Source organism: Argiope bruennichi, chromosome 2 (genome assembly GCF_947563725.1).
Source record: "Argiope bruennichi chromosome 2, qqArgBrue1.1, whole genome shotgun sequence".
Classification (NCBI taxonomy): Eukaryota; Metazoa; Arthropoda; class Arachnida; order Araneae; family Araneidae; genus Argiope; species Argiope bruennichi.
The window spans coordinates 105773200-105797637 of NC_079152.1; the positions used below are offsets into that span (position 1 = coordinate 105773200).

The 24438-nt window shown below is 28.8% G+C and overlaps 1 protein-coding gene across 4 annotated transcripts in view; it reads right to left on the minus strand.

Moving 5' to 3' along the window:
• Window positions 1-560: 560 nt before the first annotated feature.
• LOC129962022 (uncharacterized) overlaps window positions 561-24438 on the minus strand; it is a 93781-nt gene continuing 69903 nt past the window's right edge. For 3 of the 4 annotated variants that reach the window (XR_008783871.1, XR_008783870.1, XR_008783872.1), the window contains exon 2: window positions 561-3025. Coding sequence is in view for 1 of the 4 variants with exons in the window: in XM_056075692.1 (XP_055931667.1) it covers window positions 2620-3025; window positions 14464-14474 (417 nt within the window). In the remaining 3 variants the exon portion in view is untranslated. Of the gene's footprint in view, window positions 3026-14463; window positions 14603-24438 lie in introns of those variants that run through there. The other variant, XM_056075692.1, reaches the window with a different exon arrangement.

A 24438-nucleotide genomic window follows, 5' to 3' on the forward strand; every position in this document is an offset into this window, starting at 1 on the left:
TTAAAACTGAAAATGATGCAAAAACAATTAGTGTGGTGCCATTATTATAAGGTAAAAATAATAAATAGTGTTCACGCGAATATATCTTAACGCCAATCTTAAAATTACGGCAATCTCTTTACCCCTTCGGTTGAGTCTTTCAGAGGTTCACCAAATAGTAAAAAAAAAAAAAAAAAAAATGTGCATGAAATTGTATGATTTTTTTTTATGAAGTAGAATTGCTTACATTCTTTATTACACATGAATATTAAAATAAATTTGCAAATTTACCTTTCTTTGTAGAATTTAATTTAATAAATGTTCATAAATATTAACAAACTTCAGCACATTAAAGCATATTATTGCTGATTGTTTTAATATTTGTTGTTTTGCATATTATATATTTTCATTGAATTATTATGTTCTACATCATTTAATTGATGAATAATAATAGTAATTCTACATCAGTAATTGAATGAATAGTAATCAATTGTAGTGGATATGTAGTCTCTGATTATAATCAAAGTTCTGGGTATTAAAAAAATGAATATTTAATTTGAAAAATATTTTAATACCTTTTTAACAACAAATAATTAACAAATACAACCATAACACATTGAAAACAATATATGAAAAAAGAAAATATATACTATATACAATTTGCTTTACAGCAAAGAAAATAAATTGTTGGTCTTTAAATTTAACTGTTATTTTTTATTTATCTATTTTAAATATATACATTTCTTTACAATTCATAACAGTGAAAAGGCCATTAATATAAGTGCAAACCAAAAGGCCTAATGGATTCATTTTTAAAAAATAAGCAGAATAAAACAGAGCACCAAAATAAAATTAATGGTATATTATTTCATCATATAAACATTTTCTGAACAATTTTGCTCCAATCTGTAAGAAAATAAGCATTTCCTGCCTAAATTAATAATTGATGATTTGTAGTATTTCGAGCTAATAACACTATATATTAGATACTTTCAATACAAAAAAAAAAAAAGAAAGGAGAATGAAAAGCATGAAGTTAAGATTTGATAAAAAATAAAATTGTTTTACAAATGATTGGGAAAAAATAATCAAGATTATTTACTTGGCTGCATTTTTCTAATTTAAATTTGAACAAACTATTCATGTTTGTTTTACACGGTTCTAAAAAATATCTTTAAATATAAAAAATTTTTGCTCAATTATATGTAAAATAATTAGATTACTAAAATTTCTTTATTGGTCACAAGTTATAAAATGAAACTTCTGTTTCTCCTTTTTTAATATATATATAATATCTTTCAAGTATTAAGATATATTATCTATTGTAAAAAAAATATACGATGTATCAATAAAATTATTATTTTTTGTCTAAAAGACATAACATTCATTCTGATGAATACTTATTTGACTTTTAAGTTAATGGCAAGAGCAAATCAAAAAAATAAATTGGGGTACTTTATTGTGGCTTTAAATGTGTTGCAATTCTTAGCATACATTTAGTGATAGAAATTTGATAAAATAATCTATATTCTGGGAAATAGCATTTATTTTTCCTTCCTGTGCCATATTATCCACAGTAAACATTTGTAAAAAATCGTATTTTCTGGAGCAAATTAGCCATTTATCATTTCTCATCTCAATTGAAAGGAATGACGGAAATAAAATTGATCTGGAAAAGGAAATCAGGGTATCTAAATATAAGTTGTTTATTTTTAGGCCCTAAGCATATTGTAGGCATATATCATAATAGCGGGAAACATTCTTCAATAAACATGCTTGGATGAATTTTGGTTTTTAATATTTACTAATTGTTTCACTGGCACTAAATTTTCTTTTCCAATATCTTTCGGCAGTGTATAAAATTGATTAAATCTGTTCATTAGTTTACTCTATAAATTCTGAAAAGCAGATGGTTTTTCTTTTGTTATTCTTATTAATGTTTTTGAACTTGCATTTATTTATCTCTCTCGGGTATTGTCAAAATATTTGTCAGTCAAACACAAAATTTGCAATTCTTTTTATTGCATATAATATGTAGATTAAAAGAAAGATTTTCTTATCCCATGACCGTCTGTGAGGCAAGGATATTTGAGTCATGCAAAATGAATCATTTAATATCACCCACTCTATCTTGAATTTAAAGTATCTGTTGAAAACTCTGAATAGAGTCATTAAAACTAAAGATATATTAAAATAACCATTTTGAATCATTCTGCTAGAAATTGCTGTTAGCCTTTTTTTTTTTTAAATTATTTTACATTCTCGAAATTTTGTCATTAATGAATAAGAAAAATATTATGCATAGCAATTTGTAAAAAAAAATTATCTTATGATAGTAATTTATAGTTGTACTAACACTCCGAGGGGATGTAATATTTTGATTAATACCGTAACATGGCAGTTCATCATTTTTTCATTTTTAAGTAAATAATATCTCCTTCAATTAGTCTGTTGCTAATATCCATAAAAACAGAATTTTCTTTTAACGGCAAGTATTGCTACCATCATTTCTTAACTTGAGCATTTCAGCTTACTAAATGTTGTTACATATATACATACTGGTAATTACTTCTGTTTCAAAGACAGCCAGTTTGCTGTCTCAAAAAGTCGAATTGTAACATTTTTTCCCATCAATTTTTTTTAAAGTGTTGCAAAATTTCGTATTCCATACCAGACGAAACCTAAGACCATTGCTGCTAGTCCACCCAACAATATGTACATAACACGCGTATAACACTGGAATATGTGGTCTTCTTCTGATTCTGTAAGCGTGTTTTCTGCTGGTCTAGAAGCACCACTGAAGGACAGAGAACGAGATCTAGGTGGGACACTGAGACAGTGAGGGCTGCCTGGAAAGAGCGACTGAGATCGTGGTCTGTTCAGTCCCAGAGAGTTTCTAGGACCGCAAGCTCCTAGAGCTTGCAGCCGTAAAGCTGTTCCTGGTGAAAGACCATTCTGCTGTGATTGGATTTTTTCCCTAGTAGCCGAGGACCGTCTATGGTAGAGACGAACGGCCATTTTTACCCTCTTGGTGTGCCACCTATATCTGGAAAAAAAACAAACAAACATATAACATAATATCCGAAATTGTATATACCTTATTTTTCCAATCCAAAAGTTAATGCCACTGTTTCATTTAGGGATAAGTGTAGGAAAATTTGATTTACAAAACTAGAGATAATATTCATCCTACGGCTTTCTTGTTTGCTTACAAAATGTAACAGGTTTAGTATTTAGTTTTAAAGAAAATTTAATATGGATTTTGGACCACTTTTTTTTTAACCGATTGGGGTCAAAATTTTATGTAGAGCTACAATAGTAACATTAGTACTACATTTAGATTAGTAATAAGCATCAAATTTTATTAATTTAATCTGTTGCGTTTTATCTCGATCATATACACACGAATACAATCACTCACTTGATGAATGTGGTTCAAGTCATTATGAACTCAAGTGGAAGGACGGACAGGCATATAGACTTCTTATCGATGGTTTTTGTCCAAATTTTGAGCCCGAACGGACTCGCTTCTTTAGATAAATATCAGTTTTCCAAGTTCCATTTCTCTTAGACCATCAATTTTTCTCTTTAGACGAATGCCAGTCATGAGATACAAGGTAATTAGGGTTTCCCTTGTCCCAATATTCCATCCAGCTATTTTTTCTTTTTTTAACTTGATGTTACTAGGAGTTTTTAATGAGTAATTGCTGCTGGGTTTACTTTTTTCTTATAAATAAAAACCCTTTGGAAATGCAAAGCAATCATTCCAACGTAAAGTACATTATTGGTCCCCAACATGACAGCGAGACATTGGCAGGAACTGACAGCGAAGCTTCTAAATTGTTAGCATGTTAAGGATCAAGAGAAAGATTATTTTTTGAGAAGTTAACGGCCGTTACCAACCCGGTCGAAATTTCGCTTTCTTTCTCTTGAAATTTCTTTGCATGAAGATAAAGAAAAAGCTCGTATACTCAACCTAACATTGATCGTTTTCTCAAAGATTTTCGTTTTATTACATTTTAATAGAGGAATATCGACGCCTTTCTTCTTCGACTTTCTTCTAGAATGCATTAAACCTGAGAAACTTAAAAATGAGCTTAAATTCCGATCCAGATATCTTTTAAATAACAAATTAGCACTGCTGATAAAAAAAATAAAAAAAATTCTGCCTGCCAAAACATTTCATAACATACCGATTGCATTTGCCTCATCGATTCGGATAAAGTTATTTCAAAGTTATTCAAAAGAGAGACAAAGAGTTACTTGTTAAAATTGGAATTTCAGATTCTGAAAGATTTGCCTTGTCAAGAAATAATAAACGTGGAAAGAATAAAGATTGAAAAAGTTATTAACATTATATCAACTGATCACTTGATCCCAAATTTGAATAGCTGTCAATATCTTCGTAGCATTAAAATCACTCATTTCAGCTTCAACGTCCTTTCGTATATTTCAAAAAAATAAAGTTACATAAAAGATCAAATATCAAATATTTATTGTCGCTAATAACAAATATTATTGTTATTATTTGTCATTGCTTATTACTTGACCATTCTGAAATAGAACATGAAGAAGTGCCTGAAATTTTATGTCATTAAATGAATATATGCACAAACATCAACTTCTAAGATTTTTATTGCCTCAAAGATGGATGAAACAGAAGTTAATAACCCGAACTCTCAAACATTTAAACGTATATCTACTATTGAATGAGAAGCAGTTTGTAATCTGCAATAACCGATTTTGTGACCGATAAGATTTCAATTCTTTCTGTTAGCGCTAAAATTACTATCGCAATTCTTACTGCTTAAAATAAGCCGCAAACGGATTTTTTGATATTTCTATTGACAGAGCTTCTTATATTCGTGCAGATTGTAGAAGCATTTGGTATTCATAATATACCTCCAATTGCATCATCCATGAATACCTTATTGGAATGTTTTTAACTCAAATATTTCCATAATTAGAATTTTTTTTTTCTGGTCGCTTGAATCTCCCATTAAAATTTTAAGATATTGCTTGGAATTCGAAGTACTAGGGAGACAGAACTTCGCTCGGCAGTTCTTTTTTTGTAAAATCGGGTTTTTTCGGAAAAAAATATTTAGATATGAATTACTTACTGATTACATATGAATATTTTTCTAGTTCAACATGTTATTCGAATTCGTTAACACAATAATTGCAGTGTTGCTATTGGATGGGAGGCGAACGTGTTCGTATTTGGATAATGTCATATAGCGCCATCTCACAAAATTTTGAGGTACTAGTAGATTATTATCCTATGGCAACAATGCAAGTATGCAATAGAAAAAAGGTACTAATAGTTAGTTATAAAAAATTTGTGTGTGTGTAAAATCGCACTTTTTTAGGAAAGACACTTATATAGAAACTTAAAAACCAAAACCTTATCTAAATATAAAACTTGATCTAAATCGTTGGAGCCGTTTTCGAGAAACACGAAACAAATTCATATATATATATATATATATATATAATGGATTTTTGATTTTTGAATCCTGTCGGCTAAATAATATGTAATATATTTTGGTTGAGTAGAAGAGGTTTAAGACATAGACGAGACGTTACATTTTTAATTTCGTTTTATTCTATTCCGAGTGCCAGGCATGATTTTTACAAGAAGGTGCATTGCGACACAAAAGCAGAAGTAAGAAAGAAGGCAAAAAGGGACGAACAAATGATCACTAGTCTTATATAGCAAAGGATTTCTGGCCAGGCGCCAATTCAATACACGCGGTGACATTTGACACCTTTTCAAGGGCAACCGAAGATATCACTTTCTCTTGATACGTAGTACTTACTAATGGCGCATTATTTTTACAGAGGAATTAATTAAACCGAAAGTGGAATTGGATCACGAAATAAGAGAATATTTTAGAATGAAGTTACAATGTGCTAAATTAAGATAAAATCTTGGAAATTAATTTGGATTAAATTAAGTTTAAAATATCATTGCATAAAACATTATCATTATAATTACATTACATAAAATTTTAATTGTTCCTGAATTGCTTTTATTATTTACATATATCCGAACTTATGTTAATGGAAACCTTATACATAATCGTATTTTCGTAAAAACTTTATTATCTGTGTTTACTGAATGCATTTAAAAAAAGATACATGTACAAATATATTCATCATTATTATCATTAATGATCCCTTTTTTTTTATCGAGTGCAAATATGATATTATTTTGAATATAAAGCTGATAATATCTGAAAAAGATGAATAGAAAAATCATTGTTAGCATTAGTTAATGAAAATTTTTATTTTGAAAATCTGTTTCCACCCATCTAATTTCTAATTGTCTTATTTCTCATATAATTTAGGATTATCATTATTACATTTTTATACTTAAAGACAAATTATTTGCGGATATATTTCAAAAATGAATCTTAAATTAACTACATTAATAATTAAAATGTGTAAATAATGCTTCGGACCCAATAAAATCCAAAGTATTTATATATATATATATATATATATATATATATATATATATATATATATACCGAAAAAACAAAAAAATTGAGCAAAACTAAATTCTCCTTACATGATACCAGCTTACACTTACCCAAATAAGGATTATTTTTTAAATACTTGTGCAAACTATTACGATGCGTTGTAATAACGAAAGAAAGTTGTACATAATCCATAAAATCTATTTTTAACTAAATTGCATTATAGTAAGAGTTATAAAATTTTATGTGCTTTTCAGAAATATTATGCAGAATGATAGTTTCGTAAAAATCTTACTACTCTTCTCTACATTAATTATTGTATCGACATTGAATGTATTTAGATAAAATCTATATATAATTGATTTATCAAAATGATGAGGCCGCGGTGGCCTGGTGGTAAGGTCTCGGCTCGTAAGCCGCAGGATTTCAGGTTCGAGACCCGATTCCACCGAAGAACCGTTGTGTAAGGGGATCTGTTGCCCGTTAAATCCGTCAAGACCAAACGTCCTGCCGCTGGTGTGGCGTGATGTGAAGGAGGGGGGTGCCAGCTCAGGTGACATCCTCGTCATCTGACCGCGGTTCAAAATGACGAGGTCCGCCCCAAAATAGCCCTAGTGTTGCTTAAAACGGGACGTTAATATAACTAACTAACTAATTATCAAAATGATGTGAGAATAATTAGAAAATTTAAAATGATCAAACAAATTTATTTAAAGTTTTCAATCTTCAAACTCTTTTAAAAAATTATTTCTTGTATTTAAATTATTATTATTTTACCGTTTTTAGAAAAGAAAAATAATCGATGTACACTATATACAAATTTCCTCAGAAATGCTTACGCCAATATGCTTCGTACCCTTGCGACAATCTCTCAGCACATGCTGCAGAGCATATGTATGTGCATGGCCTACCTAAGTCTAATTGATGTCCTGATTGATCATACAGATTCATTCTGCCTTCTGTTTCCACTTTTATCGTAACTTCTCTATTTGGCCCTTTAAGTTTGGTTTACTAATGTGATTACCTCTTTTTAATCTAAAGTTTAGGTTTAACTGAAACCAAATAAAAAGAATACATCACCAAAACTAAGATTTAATGCAGAATTTAATATAAAAATATAATTAAAATAATTTTGCTACAAAAAACATATATTGTTATACCACGGCAACTATAAATTTGATAAAAATATTTTGTAAGGCGATTACTTTTTTTCTAACACAACATAGTATCAGTTATAAAGTATTTGATCTTTTCAACAAATTTAGTAAATCTGTAATTCGACTAGAAAGTATTGTATATAATCATTCCTTGACTTTTGGTGTTGTTGAAATAGCTATTTTGGCATACTTAACTTTTCATAAAAATTTATAAATATAAAAATTTATTTACCAAGATTCTACAAATAATCTTCGCAATTGTATGCTAGTTATTTATTCTTGAGATATTATACAATTAAACATCAGAAAAATTCTTATAAAATAAGCGATTTTCAAAAAAGATATTTGTATAAATTTGTCATTAATGTTCTACTTATTATAAATGTCAATTAAATATTTAAATGTTATTTTATATCTTAAGACTTTTCATATCTTTTCAAAAAGAATAATTTAATTCTCCTTTTTTTTAATTTTGCATTTATTTTGTAACTTTTTTCAAATTACTAAATATGTTTGTATTTGCTTAAAAAATATCACTTTACAAATAGAAAAACAAAGTGTATCCCAAAAACATAATCAAATTTTTTTCAGAACTTTATTCTTCTCTATATATAATTTTTTTCAATTTTTTTAATCATTGTTTTCTGGTTCGCCCGTCTTGAGGAGCCCTTTCTCTGGAACAACACCCCTCGCCCCCTCGCTCCCCCTGTTATGAATGTTTTGAATATCTATTAACTAATTATTAAAGACCAACTGTCTTTCAGTACAAGTTGATTAACTAGTACTAACGTTTGTTAAAAATTTCAATTAATTATTTTATATGATTTGATTTTAACTGTCTTATAAAAGCGAATTATTTTTAAGTTTCACATTTTGGCAAATCTGTAACAAATCCTATTTTAGAAGCTTTACATCGTTCTATTTATTATGCTAGGCGTGTCTTACATGTTCTACCATTTCATTTAAATCCGAACTTTTAATTTGTGGTGAAATTTTTTTGGGTTAGTGAAATGATTAAATTTTAATTAATCTAATAACTTTCTTGTTGAAACTAAACATGTTCATTAAAAATATATGGTGAGAAATGAAATCATTCAGCTTTGTAGATGCCATAGAATATATTTCATAATTTAAGTAATATCATATTATTTCTATGACTTCAACCTAAAAGAAAGATCATATATTTTTATAAATCCATTTATAATTACAGCCAGAAAGAATAGTGGTATTTAAAAATAGATGAACGTTGCCATTAGTACTTAAATGTGAAGTTAAACCTTAGTTTTATTAATGACTAGCAGCCTTTGGCGACCAGCCGGTTCGCCAATCTTAATGCTCGATAAAATTTTAATGATTAAATATTTTATGTAACTACTGTTTTAATAGCTTCTTCATCAAAATATTTTAAAGCTACAAATTTTGATAGTCATATAATTCATTCATGATATTATAAAGGCCTTCAGGCATAACGTAATATGTATCTCTCTAATTTTCTGTTGGCTTCCGTAGAATTTATGCTTTAAATTAAAGTGGAAATGGTTAAATTGCAATTAATATAAGAAAATTTTTTTACTGAAACAAAGCATTTTTTTTAAATTTGAGTACTGAAAACAGAGTCGCTGAGTATTTAAACCTTAAGGATTCTAAAGAATATATTTCTTAATTTATGTAATATCTCAAGAAATTTTCTACAAAATTTTCTCAGATTCATCATGAACAGATCAATTAATTAACAATGTTTAGTTTTAAATGCATGAAACTCGAAGAAAATAAACAGAATCGTTTGAATTAATCGGTCGGAAACATGTTAAGCTTTCAAAACCAAGTCCGTATCTGTTGAAAATACAATTGTCAACAATGAGAACACAATGCGCATGCTTGAATTTTTCAACGCCAATGATGGTAATGCAAATGCGTGAATTTTCTATGCCAGTTGGGGTAACGCTACGCAGATTAGAAATTTTTAATTTCCTTTATTTTTTATTCTTTCCTTTCCTTTATTATTATATTAATTAAGAATGATTAATTTTAAATGCATCAAACAATAAGAAAATAAACAGAATAGTTTGAAATAATCGGCCGAAAATATATATTAAGCCTATCCTCGTTAGCGTGGGGTAAAAAACTGAAGCCTTACTCATTTGGCGGTGGGGAAATTTTTTGGCAGGAAAGTTAGTTTTTAATTAATAATTAAAATTCTAATTAAAAATTCAAAACAGGGACCCCATGTACACATTCCCGACCTCCAAAGTATGCATGTGCCAAATTTGGTAGCTGTAGGTCAAACGATCTGGCCTGTAGAGCGCCAACACACACACACACGTTGAGCTTTATATAAGTATAGATAAATAAGAATATGTGTTTAGTTTGTAGTATTTAGTATTTTGGTGCTCTACAAGACAGACTGTTTAGCTTATACCAAATTTAGCGTTGATATATTTTGGAAGTTAGAAATAAACACTTAGTATAATTTTAATTTTAAATAATTAAAAATTAGGCTATATTTTGTTTTCTCATGATAATCTTCCAAAAAAAAATTGCTATACAAAAATTATTTTTACACTTTTTAAATTCACTATATATTTAAAAAGAGGCTCTTATTTAGCGATTTTTTCCTGATTTTCTAACGGTTTTGTAAAATTATTTCTTTCATAACTTGACTGATTTCATTGTCGTACTAAAATTCAATCTGTTTTCATTGTTTCATGAAGTATTCCATCGCGTGACTTCCTTTCATTGGTAAAAGTAAAGAAAGGCAGATTTTGTTCAATATCCAGGCAGTTTAGATCAGAAATAAGAAATGGATTTTCGATATCATAAAAGACAACGGAATATTAAAACCAGATAGTTATATTTTTAAGAGCATAGCTATGCCATATGAATTGACTCGATTAGGAAGACTCATTGACATAATAAATCGGACAAACAGTGGTTTCTGATTTGGCAAATCATGCCGCTGCCTAAGGCTATTATGCTGAGGAGGGGCGACAAGCAGGTTGTTTAAAATTATGTTGTCTTAACCTAGTTGTCATACGAATAAATTTGTGAAAGATACAAATTTTATGAATTATAAAATACTAGAATAATATTAACACTTTTTCAAATTTAATTGGGCAGGTTCCTATCTGCTACATTGCATTCACTTTGTTTTTATAACAATTATCAACTTAAATATATTGTATACTAATGTGGATACCAAGAAATTATGAATTATCTATACTTATAATAAAGCTCAATGTGTGTGTGTGTGTGTTGGCGCTCTACAGGCCAGGTCATTTGACATACAGCTATCAAATTTGGTACATGTATACCTTAGAGGTCGGGAATGTGCACCTGGGGTCCCTTTTTTTGAAATTTTAATTAGAATTTTAATCATTAATTAAAAACTAACTTTCCCGCCAAAAAAATCTTCTATTTTCCCCTCCGCCAACTTTTTCGCCAAAAAAAATCTTCCATTTTCCCCACCGCCAAATCAGTAAGGCTTTATTGTTGTTTTTTTCTCCCAACAGTAATGAGGCTTGGGTTAACATTTTTCGGCGGATTATTTCAAACGATTCTGTTTATTTTCTTAATGTTTTATGCATTTAAAATTAAACATTGTTAATTAATCCATGTTTCAGATTCATTCTGAAGTACTTTTGAATTAAAATAACACAGAATAAAGGAAATTAAAAATGTCTAATCTGCATAACGTTACCCCAACTGGAGTAGAAAATTTCACGCATTTGCGTTACCGTAAGTGGCGAAGAAAATTCACGCATGCGCTTTGTGTTCTGATTGTTGCCATGACAACCATTATCAACGGACGATTTAAATTATTTTTAGGTTAGTTGCATGGTTTTGTAATTAAATTGTATTTATGTTAGTTATATATTTTTTTGTATATGCTTATAGTTTTAAGTAGTTTTTTTTAACCTGTTTTCGACCGATTATTTTAAACGATTCATTTTATTTTCTTAGTGTTTGATGCATTTAAAATTAAACATTGTTAATAAATATGTCTGTTCATGATGAATCTGAGAAAATTTTGTTGACAAATTCTTGAGATATTACATAAATTAAGAAAGATATTCTTTAGTGCCCATAAAGTTTAAACGCTCAGTGACTCTATTATCAGTAATCATATTATTAAAAAAAATGCTTTGTTTCAGTAAAAAATATTATTATATTAATTGCAGATTAATCATTTTCACTTTAATTTAAAGCATAAATTCTACGAGGGGTAACAGAAAATTAGAGAGATACATATCACGTTATGACTGAAGGCCTTTATAATATTATGAGTGAATTATATGACTATCAAAATTTGAAGTTTTAAAATATTTTGCTGAAGAATCTATTAAAGTTGGAATTGCGTAAAATATGTAATGGTACGACCGGAGTTTAACCCCCTGCTTTTAAAAATCGCCAACAACGGCCTTGCGAAATGTTCAAAAGCAAAGGAGCAGATGTTTAATCATAGTGCATAATAAAGATTGCCAGCTTTGGCGCGTTATCGCATCTTGGTGAAGAAGGGGGTTAAACTCCGGTTCAAGCTATTTAATTATTAAAATTTAAACGAACATTAAGATTGGCGAACCGGCTGGTCGCCAAAGGCGGCTAGTACTAAATAAATAAAACTATATGCATTTCTACAAATTTTCTGAAATAAAAAATTAATTTAAAATACCATTGGCGTATGACGTTATTTTCAAAATGTGCTGAAATACGAAACAAAATTATTTTTTTTAAATGGAGTCTGCCTAAGCCTGTAGCATGATAAAATCTACCATTAGGTGTAAGACAGTTAAACAATACTGAAATAATGTAACGGTGTTTAAAAATAATTTCTCTAAGGGAATCTTGCATATAATATTATGCATAAAAGATTTAACTGAAATAAAATATAATCAATATTCTTAGCGGATCAGCTGGCTACCAAAGCAGCTAGTTGCAAAAAATCAACAAAAATTTATTGCAAGCATCTTTAAACAGAAACCTATTCAATGTGGAAAAAATATATCGCGTCTGCGTAACTCCATCCTAAGTATTTGAAAAAGAAATCTTGGGCGAAATATTTGTAACAACGCTTTCAGTTTCATTACAGCGATGTGATATATTGTTGTTAAATAAATTTAAATGTATTTTTAAAAATTAATCAAAAATATTATGCAAGGACTAAATTGGCATCATTGAAAATATATTGTTTTAAATTTTAAGGCAATATAAAAATTATTCTGCTTTGTAATATAACGGATAGCATCAATTGTATTTTGAAATTATGATGGATAGAAGTCAAAATTTTGTTTAATGTTTAATAAAAATTCTAATTAAAATATTTAAAAAATTTCCCTGGTGCACATTTCCACTTTTCAAAATATATTATGTACCGAATTTGGTACTTCAAAATCTAAAAGTATGTCCTTGCAGAGCGCCAATACATTCAGATTCTTCTCTATCAGCATTAGACACAAGTATTTGTAAAACAAACTATTTGCCATTAAGGCAAAAAATAAATCGAAATTTCAAAACATGCCATAATAAAAAGAATATGTTACATTATTACAGTATGCCCCTAAAAAGCATTTTATGAATTACATTCGTCGCTCTATCAGCGCGATAACTAAAAAAAATATACAAAAATTTAAGTGAAGAAATTTACTGTAATTTTATCATTATAATCGTAGATATCTATCAGTTTTGCATCAAATTTGTTATCTGGATGTTTATATTTATGTATTTAAATTCAATAACCGAAAAAAGACAAGTAAAAGCAAAACTAGATGGAAGTATTTGAGTTATAATAATTCACACCAAAAGTATAGGACATTGTCAATATTTGGATCAAATCGATCCACAAGAAAATGCCTTGTTCCAAAATGCATAATCGATTCTTTTTATTGAACAACAAAGCTGGATAAGTCACCACCATACTGTGTTAGTAAACAACAGTCAAAAGGAAATCCTCCCTGTTACTTTATTGATAAAATATCATTCAAAATATTATGTCAGTGCTTCTCTAAAAAATTATAATATTATTGAAATTTTACTTTTAAGCAAAAAAATGCAGTATACAGATATCTTACAGTAAAATTTTCATGAAATTTGGTTTTTTAGCAATTGCATTATCCGGAACTAATTCTTATAAGAGGGACTATTTATTTAAATGCGAAATCATTAAATTCATTCTTTTTTAACCAATGCATTGTTTTCTGAATTTTTTTTATTATAGATCTACAGAAGTAAAATTTTATAGCAGTGGTAAATCATAAATGAAAGAAAAAGAATACACCACATGTTTTTATTATAGTAATAAGAAAATCTAAATACGCTCTTTTTCGAAAAATTACTTTTAAAAGAAATTCTTCTTTATTATTAGAAGGCATAGCAATACTGAGATCTGAATCGGACGTGAGACTAAAAATAAATAAATAAATAAAGCAACATTCAAAAAAAGAAGTTTTTTTATGAATCGTTATGAGCCGTTTTTAGTGTAGAAAATTACCCCTTTGTACACATATTTTTTTTTTTTTTTTTGTTCTCGACTATCAGTATTGTTTTGTTTTGTTTAAAATCTTAATTTTAGCATCCATTAATGAAGACAATTTTGAAAAACTCATCAAAATGTAACACAGTAATTTAACTGAATACAGAAATAAGATCAATAAAAAGCTGTGCTACAATCAACAAATGAAATTATAAATAACAAATCCGAAATAAATTATTTTAAATTGATAGTTTTGATTTAAAAATAACAAATTGTTTAGGTCATTATTTGAATTACATTACCATTTCGGAAAATATTTCCGATTCTTTTTATTATAAATTTTATGAATCATCATCAGAAAAAAAAGACTACACCATACCTGTACAGCATGCTCTACATGATATTAATTTGAAATCTCAGATCCGAATCGTTTTCACGCTGTATGTTGCCAAATGACGAAGCTTAATTTGGCAACTTTGGTACATAAACTTCCATATTGTGTGTCCTATCCTGTCTCACATTTGCTTTCTTTATTCCGTTTTCACAAGAACTGTCTTTAGATACAATGAAAAGATTTACAGCTCTGTTGTTCGAGGAAATTTATTAACGTTCCTCCTGAACTCTCGCATATAATCGTAATAAAGTACCGGAGAGAATTTTTTTGTTTTTCCTTCATTATGCGGTTGCTGACATATATAATAATATAATCAGAAGTGGAATCTTTGAATAAAATGTGAGGATTGCATAAAAAAATTCTAACATCCGTTTATTTGATCGTATAGCTCATTCTTTTTAGTCAGATGACGTCAATGTTAGTTATTGGAAATTTTTATATTTTACATATAATTTTATTTTATGCATATCAAACGAAAGATATTTCCAAACTTCTCTGATTTTTAAACGCTTATGTATAAAATGATTTATTTTGAATTGTCATATTTGGCATTTATGATGGTTAGCTGGAATTATAAAACCAATATTAAAAGCCCAAATATGGATAAATTCAATAAAAAAAAGTATAGTATCAGCTTTTTTTTTCCAGAACGAAAATTTGTGTACATTTAAAGTAAAAAAAATACATTAGAATATTTTCCTAAACTTTCTTAAAAAATAAATTTACAAAAAAAAAAGCATTTTTGCATCCAGAAAATCTTAAATCTTCAGAAATCCTTTCAAATTAAGCATTTTCAATTCATGGAATAAGTTTTCCTTATTCCTGCCAAATTAATTTATTTTGAATACTTGGAGCTTTCTATAAGTCAGTTTCTCACAATATTCGTAAATTTGATCGGTCATTTACTTCACTTCCGAGTTCAGCACGTAGTGATACAGTGTGATGCGCTTTATGCTTCGTAATGTAATGAAGAAAATTGAATATGCATTCTAGGCGATTTCTTTTAGACTGATTGGATACAAAATTTAATATCCATCTATAATTTTGGGCACAAAACAGTATACAAAATCTTATTTAACTTAAATTATTACATTTTTCAGATATCAGGTTCACATATAAGCAAATATACAGACCAATAACGCTTTTGGCAGATTCGGTCTAAATTCAATGCGCATTTGACTATAAATCAATCGACTATAATTTGGTCCAAAGTATGCACATTTGACTATAAAATTCAATCTACATCTCTGACTATAAATTTGTAAATCAAATTTCATCCATATAGCTGTTTATCTTTTTGACCTATCATCTTGCTATGCCTATGGACAGATAAACATCCTTTTCTTTTTGGTGGAAAGCTACACATTTTGTGTTAAGATTATATGCTGAATTTTATCGCTCTAACTCAGTGCATTTTTGAGTTATCGTGTTCATGTTATACTTATACATAATATAAAAAAGCTTTTTGGGGGGGATTCGGGGAAACCTGAAGCGTGAAGATTCGTCAGAATATCGATGTCGAATTTTCTTGACGAAAGTCATACTTTGTATAATATCGTGTAGGAATAAACAGAAACCAGTTCAAACGAAAATTTATATATAAAAAAATATTGCTTTGCTATACGGTCACAGCAGCAAACGGGTTAATACTGATACTTACAGATGATTCTTAGTAATAATTGACAACACTTCAATTTATATTACTAAAGGAATAAATTTATAAAATTGAAATAAGGATTTTCTAAATGATAAAGTTCTATTAAATGACATGCAGGATTGTGTTTGTCATTTGATGTGAAATCTCAACCATATGATAAACGAAATTGTCCGTGATCTAGCATCTAACTGCAAGCTGTCTTATGCTAAAAATCATGACCTAAGCAATGATTCTGCATTTAATTTTTGCAATTTATCTGTCATGTGATCATAAATTGACTCATTTAGTAATCTGCATGTAAGTAGAATCCTGAATCTATCCTCCTGAAATCTATAACATCTAACTGCAAGCTGTCTTATGCTAAAAATCATGACCTAAGCAGTGATTCTGCATTTAATTTTTGCAATTTATCTGTCATGTGATCATAAATTGACTCATTTAGTAATCTGCATGTAAGTAGAATCCTGAATCTATCCTCCTGAAATCTATAACATCTAACTGCAAGCTGTCTTATGCTAAAAATCATGACCTAAGCAGTGATTCTGCATTTAATTTTTGCAATTTATCTGTCATGTGATCATAAATTGACTCATTTAGTAATCTGCATGTAAGTAGAATCCTGAATCTATCCTCCTGAAATCTATAAAAATTATTAATTTAATGTTTCTCGGAAAGATTTAAGTGAAGAGCTGGAAAACGGCGGTTAGATAAAGAAAGTTGAAAAAATGATAGTATATTTTTCATACAAAATATGGTTTGTCTTTAGGTTTATTTTTCTCGTCGAATTATAAAAACATTCTTTATATGTGAGTATAACTTAACAATTTAGATATAAATAAGTTAGGTTATTTCAAGAAAATCTGAATTTTAAAAAATAGCGCTTGCTATGATTTAATATTATTTAAATTCTTCCGTAAAAGCAAAAAAGATCTAATCTTATTAAAATAGAGCAAAGAGGAAAAGTGAATCAGAAAAAAAAAAACAGCGATTAAATTTTCCCATGATTTTTCTTTTCTTGAAGTTTAGAAAGTTTAAATGATTTGCCTTCAAAAAAAGGCTGAAAAAATGAATTTATTTTTTAAGAAATTAAAAACGAATATTTATTACACAAAAATGAATTCTGTTTATTGAATTTACAAAAATTTAAAAAGAAATAAAGTAACTAATTTGAATCAAATAAATCAAATTTGATGCATTTTTGAAGATGAAAAAGGTATTCGAAAATATAAAGAGATTATTTAAAATAAGATTTTTTCATTCGCAATCGTCATAAATGGCTTAGCATGACGGCTTCAAGACTTTGACTTTAAGAGGTATAGAAAAAGCATTAATATTTTGCCTCCTGGCATGCTCTAAGACTGGTACCAAAAATATCTATATCTTCATTGCATTCATTCATTCGCTGCACCACTGTGCTTTCAAATGATTCGTTTTCTAGATTTCCTATAAATATGAACAATAATAAAAAAGTTTAAGATCTACAACAATTTCGATTTAAAAACTTGAGTCAAATTATTTAATCATGGCATTTGACTAAGAATAATTTGCTAATTTTTTTTCTTTACTTTTGGTATTTCTTCGCAGGATGTATGACTAAAAGGCATCCAAAAACAAAGATTTACGGGAGAAAGTAGAGTACGATTAAGTACGAAAATGAGGATTGTTGATGAAGAGCTACTGCAATTTTTTACTCTCTTTTATTCTTTCTCCCATGGTCACGTCCTCTCACTGTTTATAGCTCTATTCGCAGTAATCACGCGCTGTCTCCTAGTTTACGATTGTATGCCAAGGCCTGATATCTAGAGTTTCGTAAATACAGCTGCTCTATTTTTTTACTTGGGGCTTAATTTAAATGATTGTATACCAAAAAATACGCTCTCTAAGCACCTGCAGCTGCTAATTTAATGATACCATAAATGGTACTAAACATCTGACAAGTCAATTACCTTTACTACATGTGCAGTGCTAATAAAGGTATACACGCTGCATTTCTTAAATTTGCTAAGTAACTTGGGGACTTTAAAACAAGACTCTTAATATTTACAGAATTTAAAAAAATCCATTATCATATAATTCAACATAAATTATGTTAATATTATAAGCAAAAATCGATTATTATTTTATTTATACTAGCTTATAATGTGTAGAATTATATATTAATTTTATTATTGATAGCAATAACCGAATTGTATAAAATCAACTATAGTTTTATCATAACAAAGAAAAAAATCATTTATCTCAAGTTATCTTATATTTAAAAAATAATTAAAAATTCATTAACTGTTGCTTGCTGACAATTATTCCTTAATAATTCATTTATATAATGTTCGTGCATACATTATATATTAAAATTAGTTGAACGATGCTGCAAGCTGCATTTAAAAATCTCAAATGCTTGACTCATTTTAATGTTCGTTGACTCATTTTAATGCCACTTTCGTCGACGTCGGAATTATCAACGTCTTACTTACAAAAGGCTCATGAATTTTCAAAATTTTGCGAAAAAGAAAGTTTTTTGGTACCGTAACGTTGCATTCACGCATTTTAGATACATTTTCGCACTTGTTAAGAAAGTCCAATTTATTATTAACATTGGAATCAGTTTAAAAAAACCATTTTGATTCTAAAATTCAATCGCAGGTTGCATTCTTTTATACCTGTTTCAAGCCAAACCTGGTACCGTAATCGTCTCTTAAAACCATTCACGATCACTCTGGTACTGGCTAAAGAATGGGATTTCCCCCCCCCCCCCCGCCATCTTATAAGGAAAACGATTGACAAATGTTTCCTTACAAATGAAGCGAGAAATTTCACAAATGTTTTGATTAACGCTGATTTAGAATGAAATATCGGACAATTCATTACTTCAAAACCGATAACAATGATATAATGATCACATTAAGAGAATATTTTTGTGTACATTTTAATAGTCGGCTCGGGACCAGAGAAACTTCATAATGCAAAGGAAATGGTAATATTAACTCTGATCACATTAAACAACATCTACTATAATTTAAAATGAATAATTTTTGCAGTAATTAATTAATGGCAGTTCTTTAATAATTTATCGATAAGAAATCCCCAATTTCTTAAAACTGACATTCCGTTGAAAACATTTCTATTTCTACTTTAGATTTCAATTAATTCAACATTTTCCTAAAACAAAGAAAATAATATACTAATCAAAAGTATTTCACACATTGAAATCCAATTTTTTTATATATAAATTCTCTTGGGAGAAAATAGACGCAATTAATAAGATATGAAAATGACATGATAAACATAAATACATATGCCATCTAAATATAAATAAACACTATCATGTTTTATCATATTTGTTTTCGCCTACAAGATATACAATAGATCCTAAATTAAATTGGTGTATTTCATTGGCATATATCACATAAACATAAATTGATCCCGTTGGTTTAAAATTCAATAAAACTGAATTAATGCTGTTCACTAGAAAAAAAATAACTTGTGATTGAGCTTGAATTTAAACAGAGAGGGATGTAACGACAAAGGCTGTTATCCCATAGGAGCGACAAAGTTACAGTTAATGGATATCAAAATACTTGAGGGATTGAATAGAAATGCTTAGATGATGTTTGCTTGCGAGAGCTTGAGACAAAAAAAAAAAAAAAAAAAAAAATCGGCTGTTCGATGTGGAGTTTTTTCCAGAGTGCTTCTCTGTAGATTCCATATTTTGAACATTTTAACAAGATGTTGGAAATGTCGTAATCTTCGTCACATATGATGCCCAAGGGGTTGTCTGAGATATTGAGCCTGTGAAGAAGACTTGGAGTAATGATCATTTTACAAATCACCCGTGCAATAAGTTTATCTTGAACCCTACTTCTAGTTCAATTAGTGATTGTGTTAATGTCTGGCAAATCTCCGAATCAAAACTACTGGTGTGAAATGTTATTTTTACTCGTTTTCAATCAGCAGTTTAAAGCTTTTCTGAGTTATTTTGAATTAGAGTTTTACTAAACTAATTTTTAAAAACAGAATGTTAGAAAGTTCAACCTCAAGTTTATCAATATTGAAAGAAAAATAAATAAAATGCTCCCAATTCAAAAAAATCCATTTGAAAAATATTTTCTTAGTTAAAAGTAGTATAAAATCTCGAGAAAATGTTCAAATACATTCGGTATGACCGCTTGTTTGTAGTTATAGGGCAAACAAATGATTTGAATTGTAGCCTCTTCATAAAACCAATTTGCAGAATTCGTAGTATTTGTAATGCCAAAGTATAAATGTTAAGAAGCAATATATATATATATATATATATATATATATATATATATATATATATATATATATATATATATATATATATATATATATATATATATATATATATATATATATATACAAAAGTATTAGAATCAAGTTAATAGGAAAAACAAAAATCAAATAAAAATTAAACCAAAAAAATTATTAAAAAATATTAAAAAAGAATCCGGCCTGAATATATCCGGATATATATATATATATATATATACCAATCTATAGTAAGAAATAGTTTGAAAACGAAACTAAAATGAAAACGAAACAAAACAGTTTCAAAATCGCAACTAAAAATTATTACCTATTCAAACTAAAACCAAAAAAGAACTTCATAGTATTTAGAGAGCGCAACTGCAGCTACTTCTAAAACACAGATGAATGGATACAAAGGTATTAAAATCAAGTTAATAGGAAAATCAAATAAACAAAAAAAAATTAAACCAAAAAAAAAAAAAAAGAATCCGGTTTGAAGACTTTTTCAAGGGTCACCCTCAGGCAAGGATTCAAAGAAAGGGATTTTTTCTGTGAAGGAAATGCAGACATTAGTCTAATAATGATTCCTCGTGACCCGAAAATCCCCTGAAATTAGGCCCAAGAGATATACCATTTTAACAGAGAGGAAAATACAAAACAACAAATTAGAAGAAAATAACCACTACAAAGTAAAAATACAATAACAAAAATAACAATAAAAACAAAAAATAGCACTAAAGGAAAAAACGAAAAGGTTGGAATGTTTTGTTTTGTTTTGTTATTTCAAAGTTGTTAGTTTCTAGTTTTGTTATTTCAAAGTTGAATTCATCCCTTTTATCGTATATACCAACTATTGTTTTATCATTAGCAATTTCGATTTTTGTCAAATCGCATTGTTTATTAAAAAGAATATTTGGTAAAAATTATTTTATTTCGAATTGCATTGTATTATATTGTTACCTACTGGAAAATCCTCTATTTCTGAATAAAATAAAAACTAAAATAATTTTAAAAAATTTGAAAGAGATAAAGTTGCGCAGAAATTCTTCAGTACTCTGTAACGGAAACAGCTTTAGTTTATTTAAAATAAGAAAATATTAGGATAAATATTTAAGCATTTTGCTTTTAGCATAGCATTTGTGAATGATAAAATTATTATTTTTCTGTATTGTCAAAAGCAGTGATGATTGTTCAAATTTTATAAATTATGGTTTTGCGGAGGTAGTCAATGCAAGACAAAGTTTTATGACTTCTACCTATTTTTAGATTTTACGAGGATTTTAGCACGAATAAATATTTACGTGTTTATTGTTACGAACCTGACGTATAAAATTCGTTAAAAATATTACGTTGTAATTATTTTTATAAATTTAATTTATCATTTTGAGTACAGTATTACTTTTTAAATATCAGGGAAAATGCAGAATCCTTCAAGCACAGATAAATGTAAAAGCAGAAAAGGAAAATTACTGAGTTGCGATTTTAATATTACAAATTTATCTGCATACTATATACAAAATATTTTTGAAATTTTTACTACAGTGTAAAAGACAATTCATTCATAAACTTTGCACTCTTGAGTCTCTGATATAAATTTGTAGTTTCTCTCTATGAAAAAGCAATGCTCATTTTTAATACTTGTCTTTCGTTTCTAAAAAAAGAAATAGATAGAAAAATATTTAAATTAAATTATTATCCATTGCATTACTAGACGCCTTCGGTGATCAGCTGGTTTACAGGGAATGGTGTATTTAATTTTAGTCAAATCTTATGCAAAATTTATGGTTCATGATTCCATCAAAATTTCTCAGCATCAAATTGTGACAGACGTTAAAGCCGTTCCTTACACCTGTTCTATTTATTACGTACAGCAAGAATTTTAATGCAATCTTGTCCCATAACATCATAATGCCAATAAAAATTTCAATGTTTCGAAAACCTATTTCAAATTACGCATTGTCTGTTTCAGTAATGTAATTCTTCCTTTTGATTCGCCATATAAGCTGTTAGGTCAAAAAAGAGGTAGTTTTATCCCCTCACATTTCTCGTATACTTAGATAATATAGCATTTTCTTTTCGGTTTTTCATGCAAAAGTCTGGGTCTCTTAAATGGGCCGCGCTGGTAAGGTCTCGGCTTCGGAAGCGGATGGTTTCAGGTTTGAGACCAGATTCCACAGAAGAACCGTCATGTAAGCGGGTCTGGTGCACGTTAAACGTCCTGGCCAAACGTCCTCCCGCTGGTGTGGCGTGGTGTGGAGAGGGGGATGCCAGATCAGGTATCGTCCTCGTCATCTGACCGCTGTTCAAAATTACGAGGTCCGTCCCAAAATAGCCCTAGTGCTGCTTTAAAATGGGACGTTAATATAACTAAGTTAAATTAAGAATCTCTTAACTGTATCGAAGGGAGTAGTAGGACAATATCAAACCCTCCAAAGACATGGTAAGTCCACAAGTCCAAATCCAACTTCAGCGTTGTCTTATAATTTTGGTGAGAGTAAAGTGTATCGAATTTTATTTATGCATTGCGTTTCTGATAAATAGGCAGAATGATGGCTGTAGTTCAAATTTAAAACACGTCTATACATTTCTTATGTAAGAATTGTGCTCTTGCTTTGATTTATCGAGCTTCTTTGTGTTTTTTAGTTATCCCGTTCACATTCGCATGGACAGATGGATTGTCCTCGACGAATTTCATCAAAATTTGATAGGAATCTACAAATTTCCTGATACCACCATTTGCCAAATTGCTGTTCTTTAGCTTAATGTGTTTTGGGGCTATTGTGTCAAATTGCTGTTCTTTAGCTTAATGTGTTTTGGGGCACCTGCAGCTGCTAATTTAATGATACCATAAATGGTACTAAACATCTGACAAGTCAATTACCTTTACTACATGTGCAGTGCTAATAAAGGTATACACGTTGCATTTCTTAAATTTGCTAAGTAACTTGGGGACTTTAAAACAAGACTCTTAATATTTATAGAATTAAAAAAAAATCCATTATCATATAATTCAACATAAATTACGTTAATATTATAAGCAAAAATCGATTATTATTTTATTTATACTAAGCTTAAAATGTGTAGAATTATATATTAATTTTATTATTGATAGCAATAACCGAATTGTATAAAATCAACTATAGTTTTATCATAATAAAGAAAAAAATCATTTATCTCAAGTTATCTTATATTTAAAAAATAATTAAAAATTCATTAACTGTTGCTTGCTGACAATTATTCCTTAATAATTCATTTATATAATGTTCGTGCATACATTATATATTAAAATTAGTTGAACGATGCTGCAAGCTGCATTTAAAAATCTCAAATGCTTGACTCATTTTAATGTTCGTTGACTCATTTTAATGCCACTTTCGTCGACGTCGGAATTATCAACGTCTTACTTACAAAAGGCTCATGAATTTTCAAAATTTAGCGAAAAAGAAAGTTTTTCGGTACCGTAACGTTGCATTCACGCATTTTAGATACATTTTCGCACTTGTTAAGAAAGTCCAATTTATTATTAACATTGGAATCAGTTTTAAAAAAAACCCATTTTGATTCTAAAATTCAATCGCAGGTTGCATTCTTTTATACCTGTTGTACAGATTTCAAGCCAAACCTGGTACCGTAATCGTCTCTTAAAACCATTCACGATCACTCTGGTACTGGCTAAAGAATGGGATTCCCCCCCCCCCCCGCCATCTTATAAGGAAAACGATTGACAAATGTTTCCTTACAAATGAAGCGAGAAATTTCACAAATGTTTTGATTAACGCTGATTTAGAATGAAATATCGGACAATTCATTACTTTAAAACCGATAACAATGATATAATGATCACATTAAGAGAATATTTTTGTGTACATTTTAATAGTCGGCTCGGGACCAGAGAAATTTCATAATGCAAAGCGAATGGTAATATTAACTCTGATCACATTAAACAACATCTACTATAATTTAAAATGAATAATTTTTGCAGTAATTAATTAATGGCAGTTCTTTAATAATTTATCGATAAGAAATCCCCAATTTCT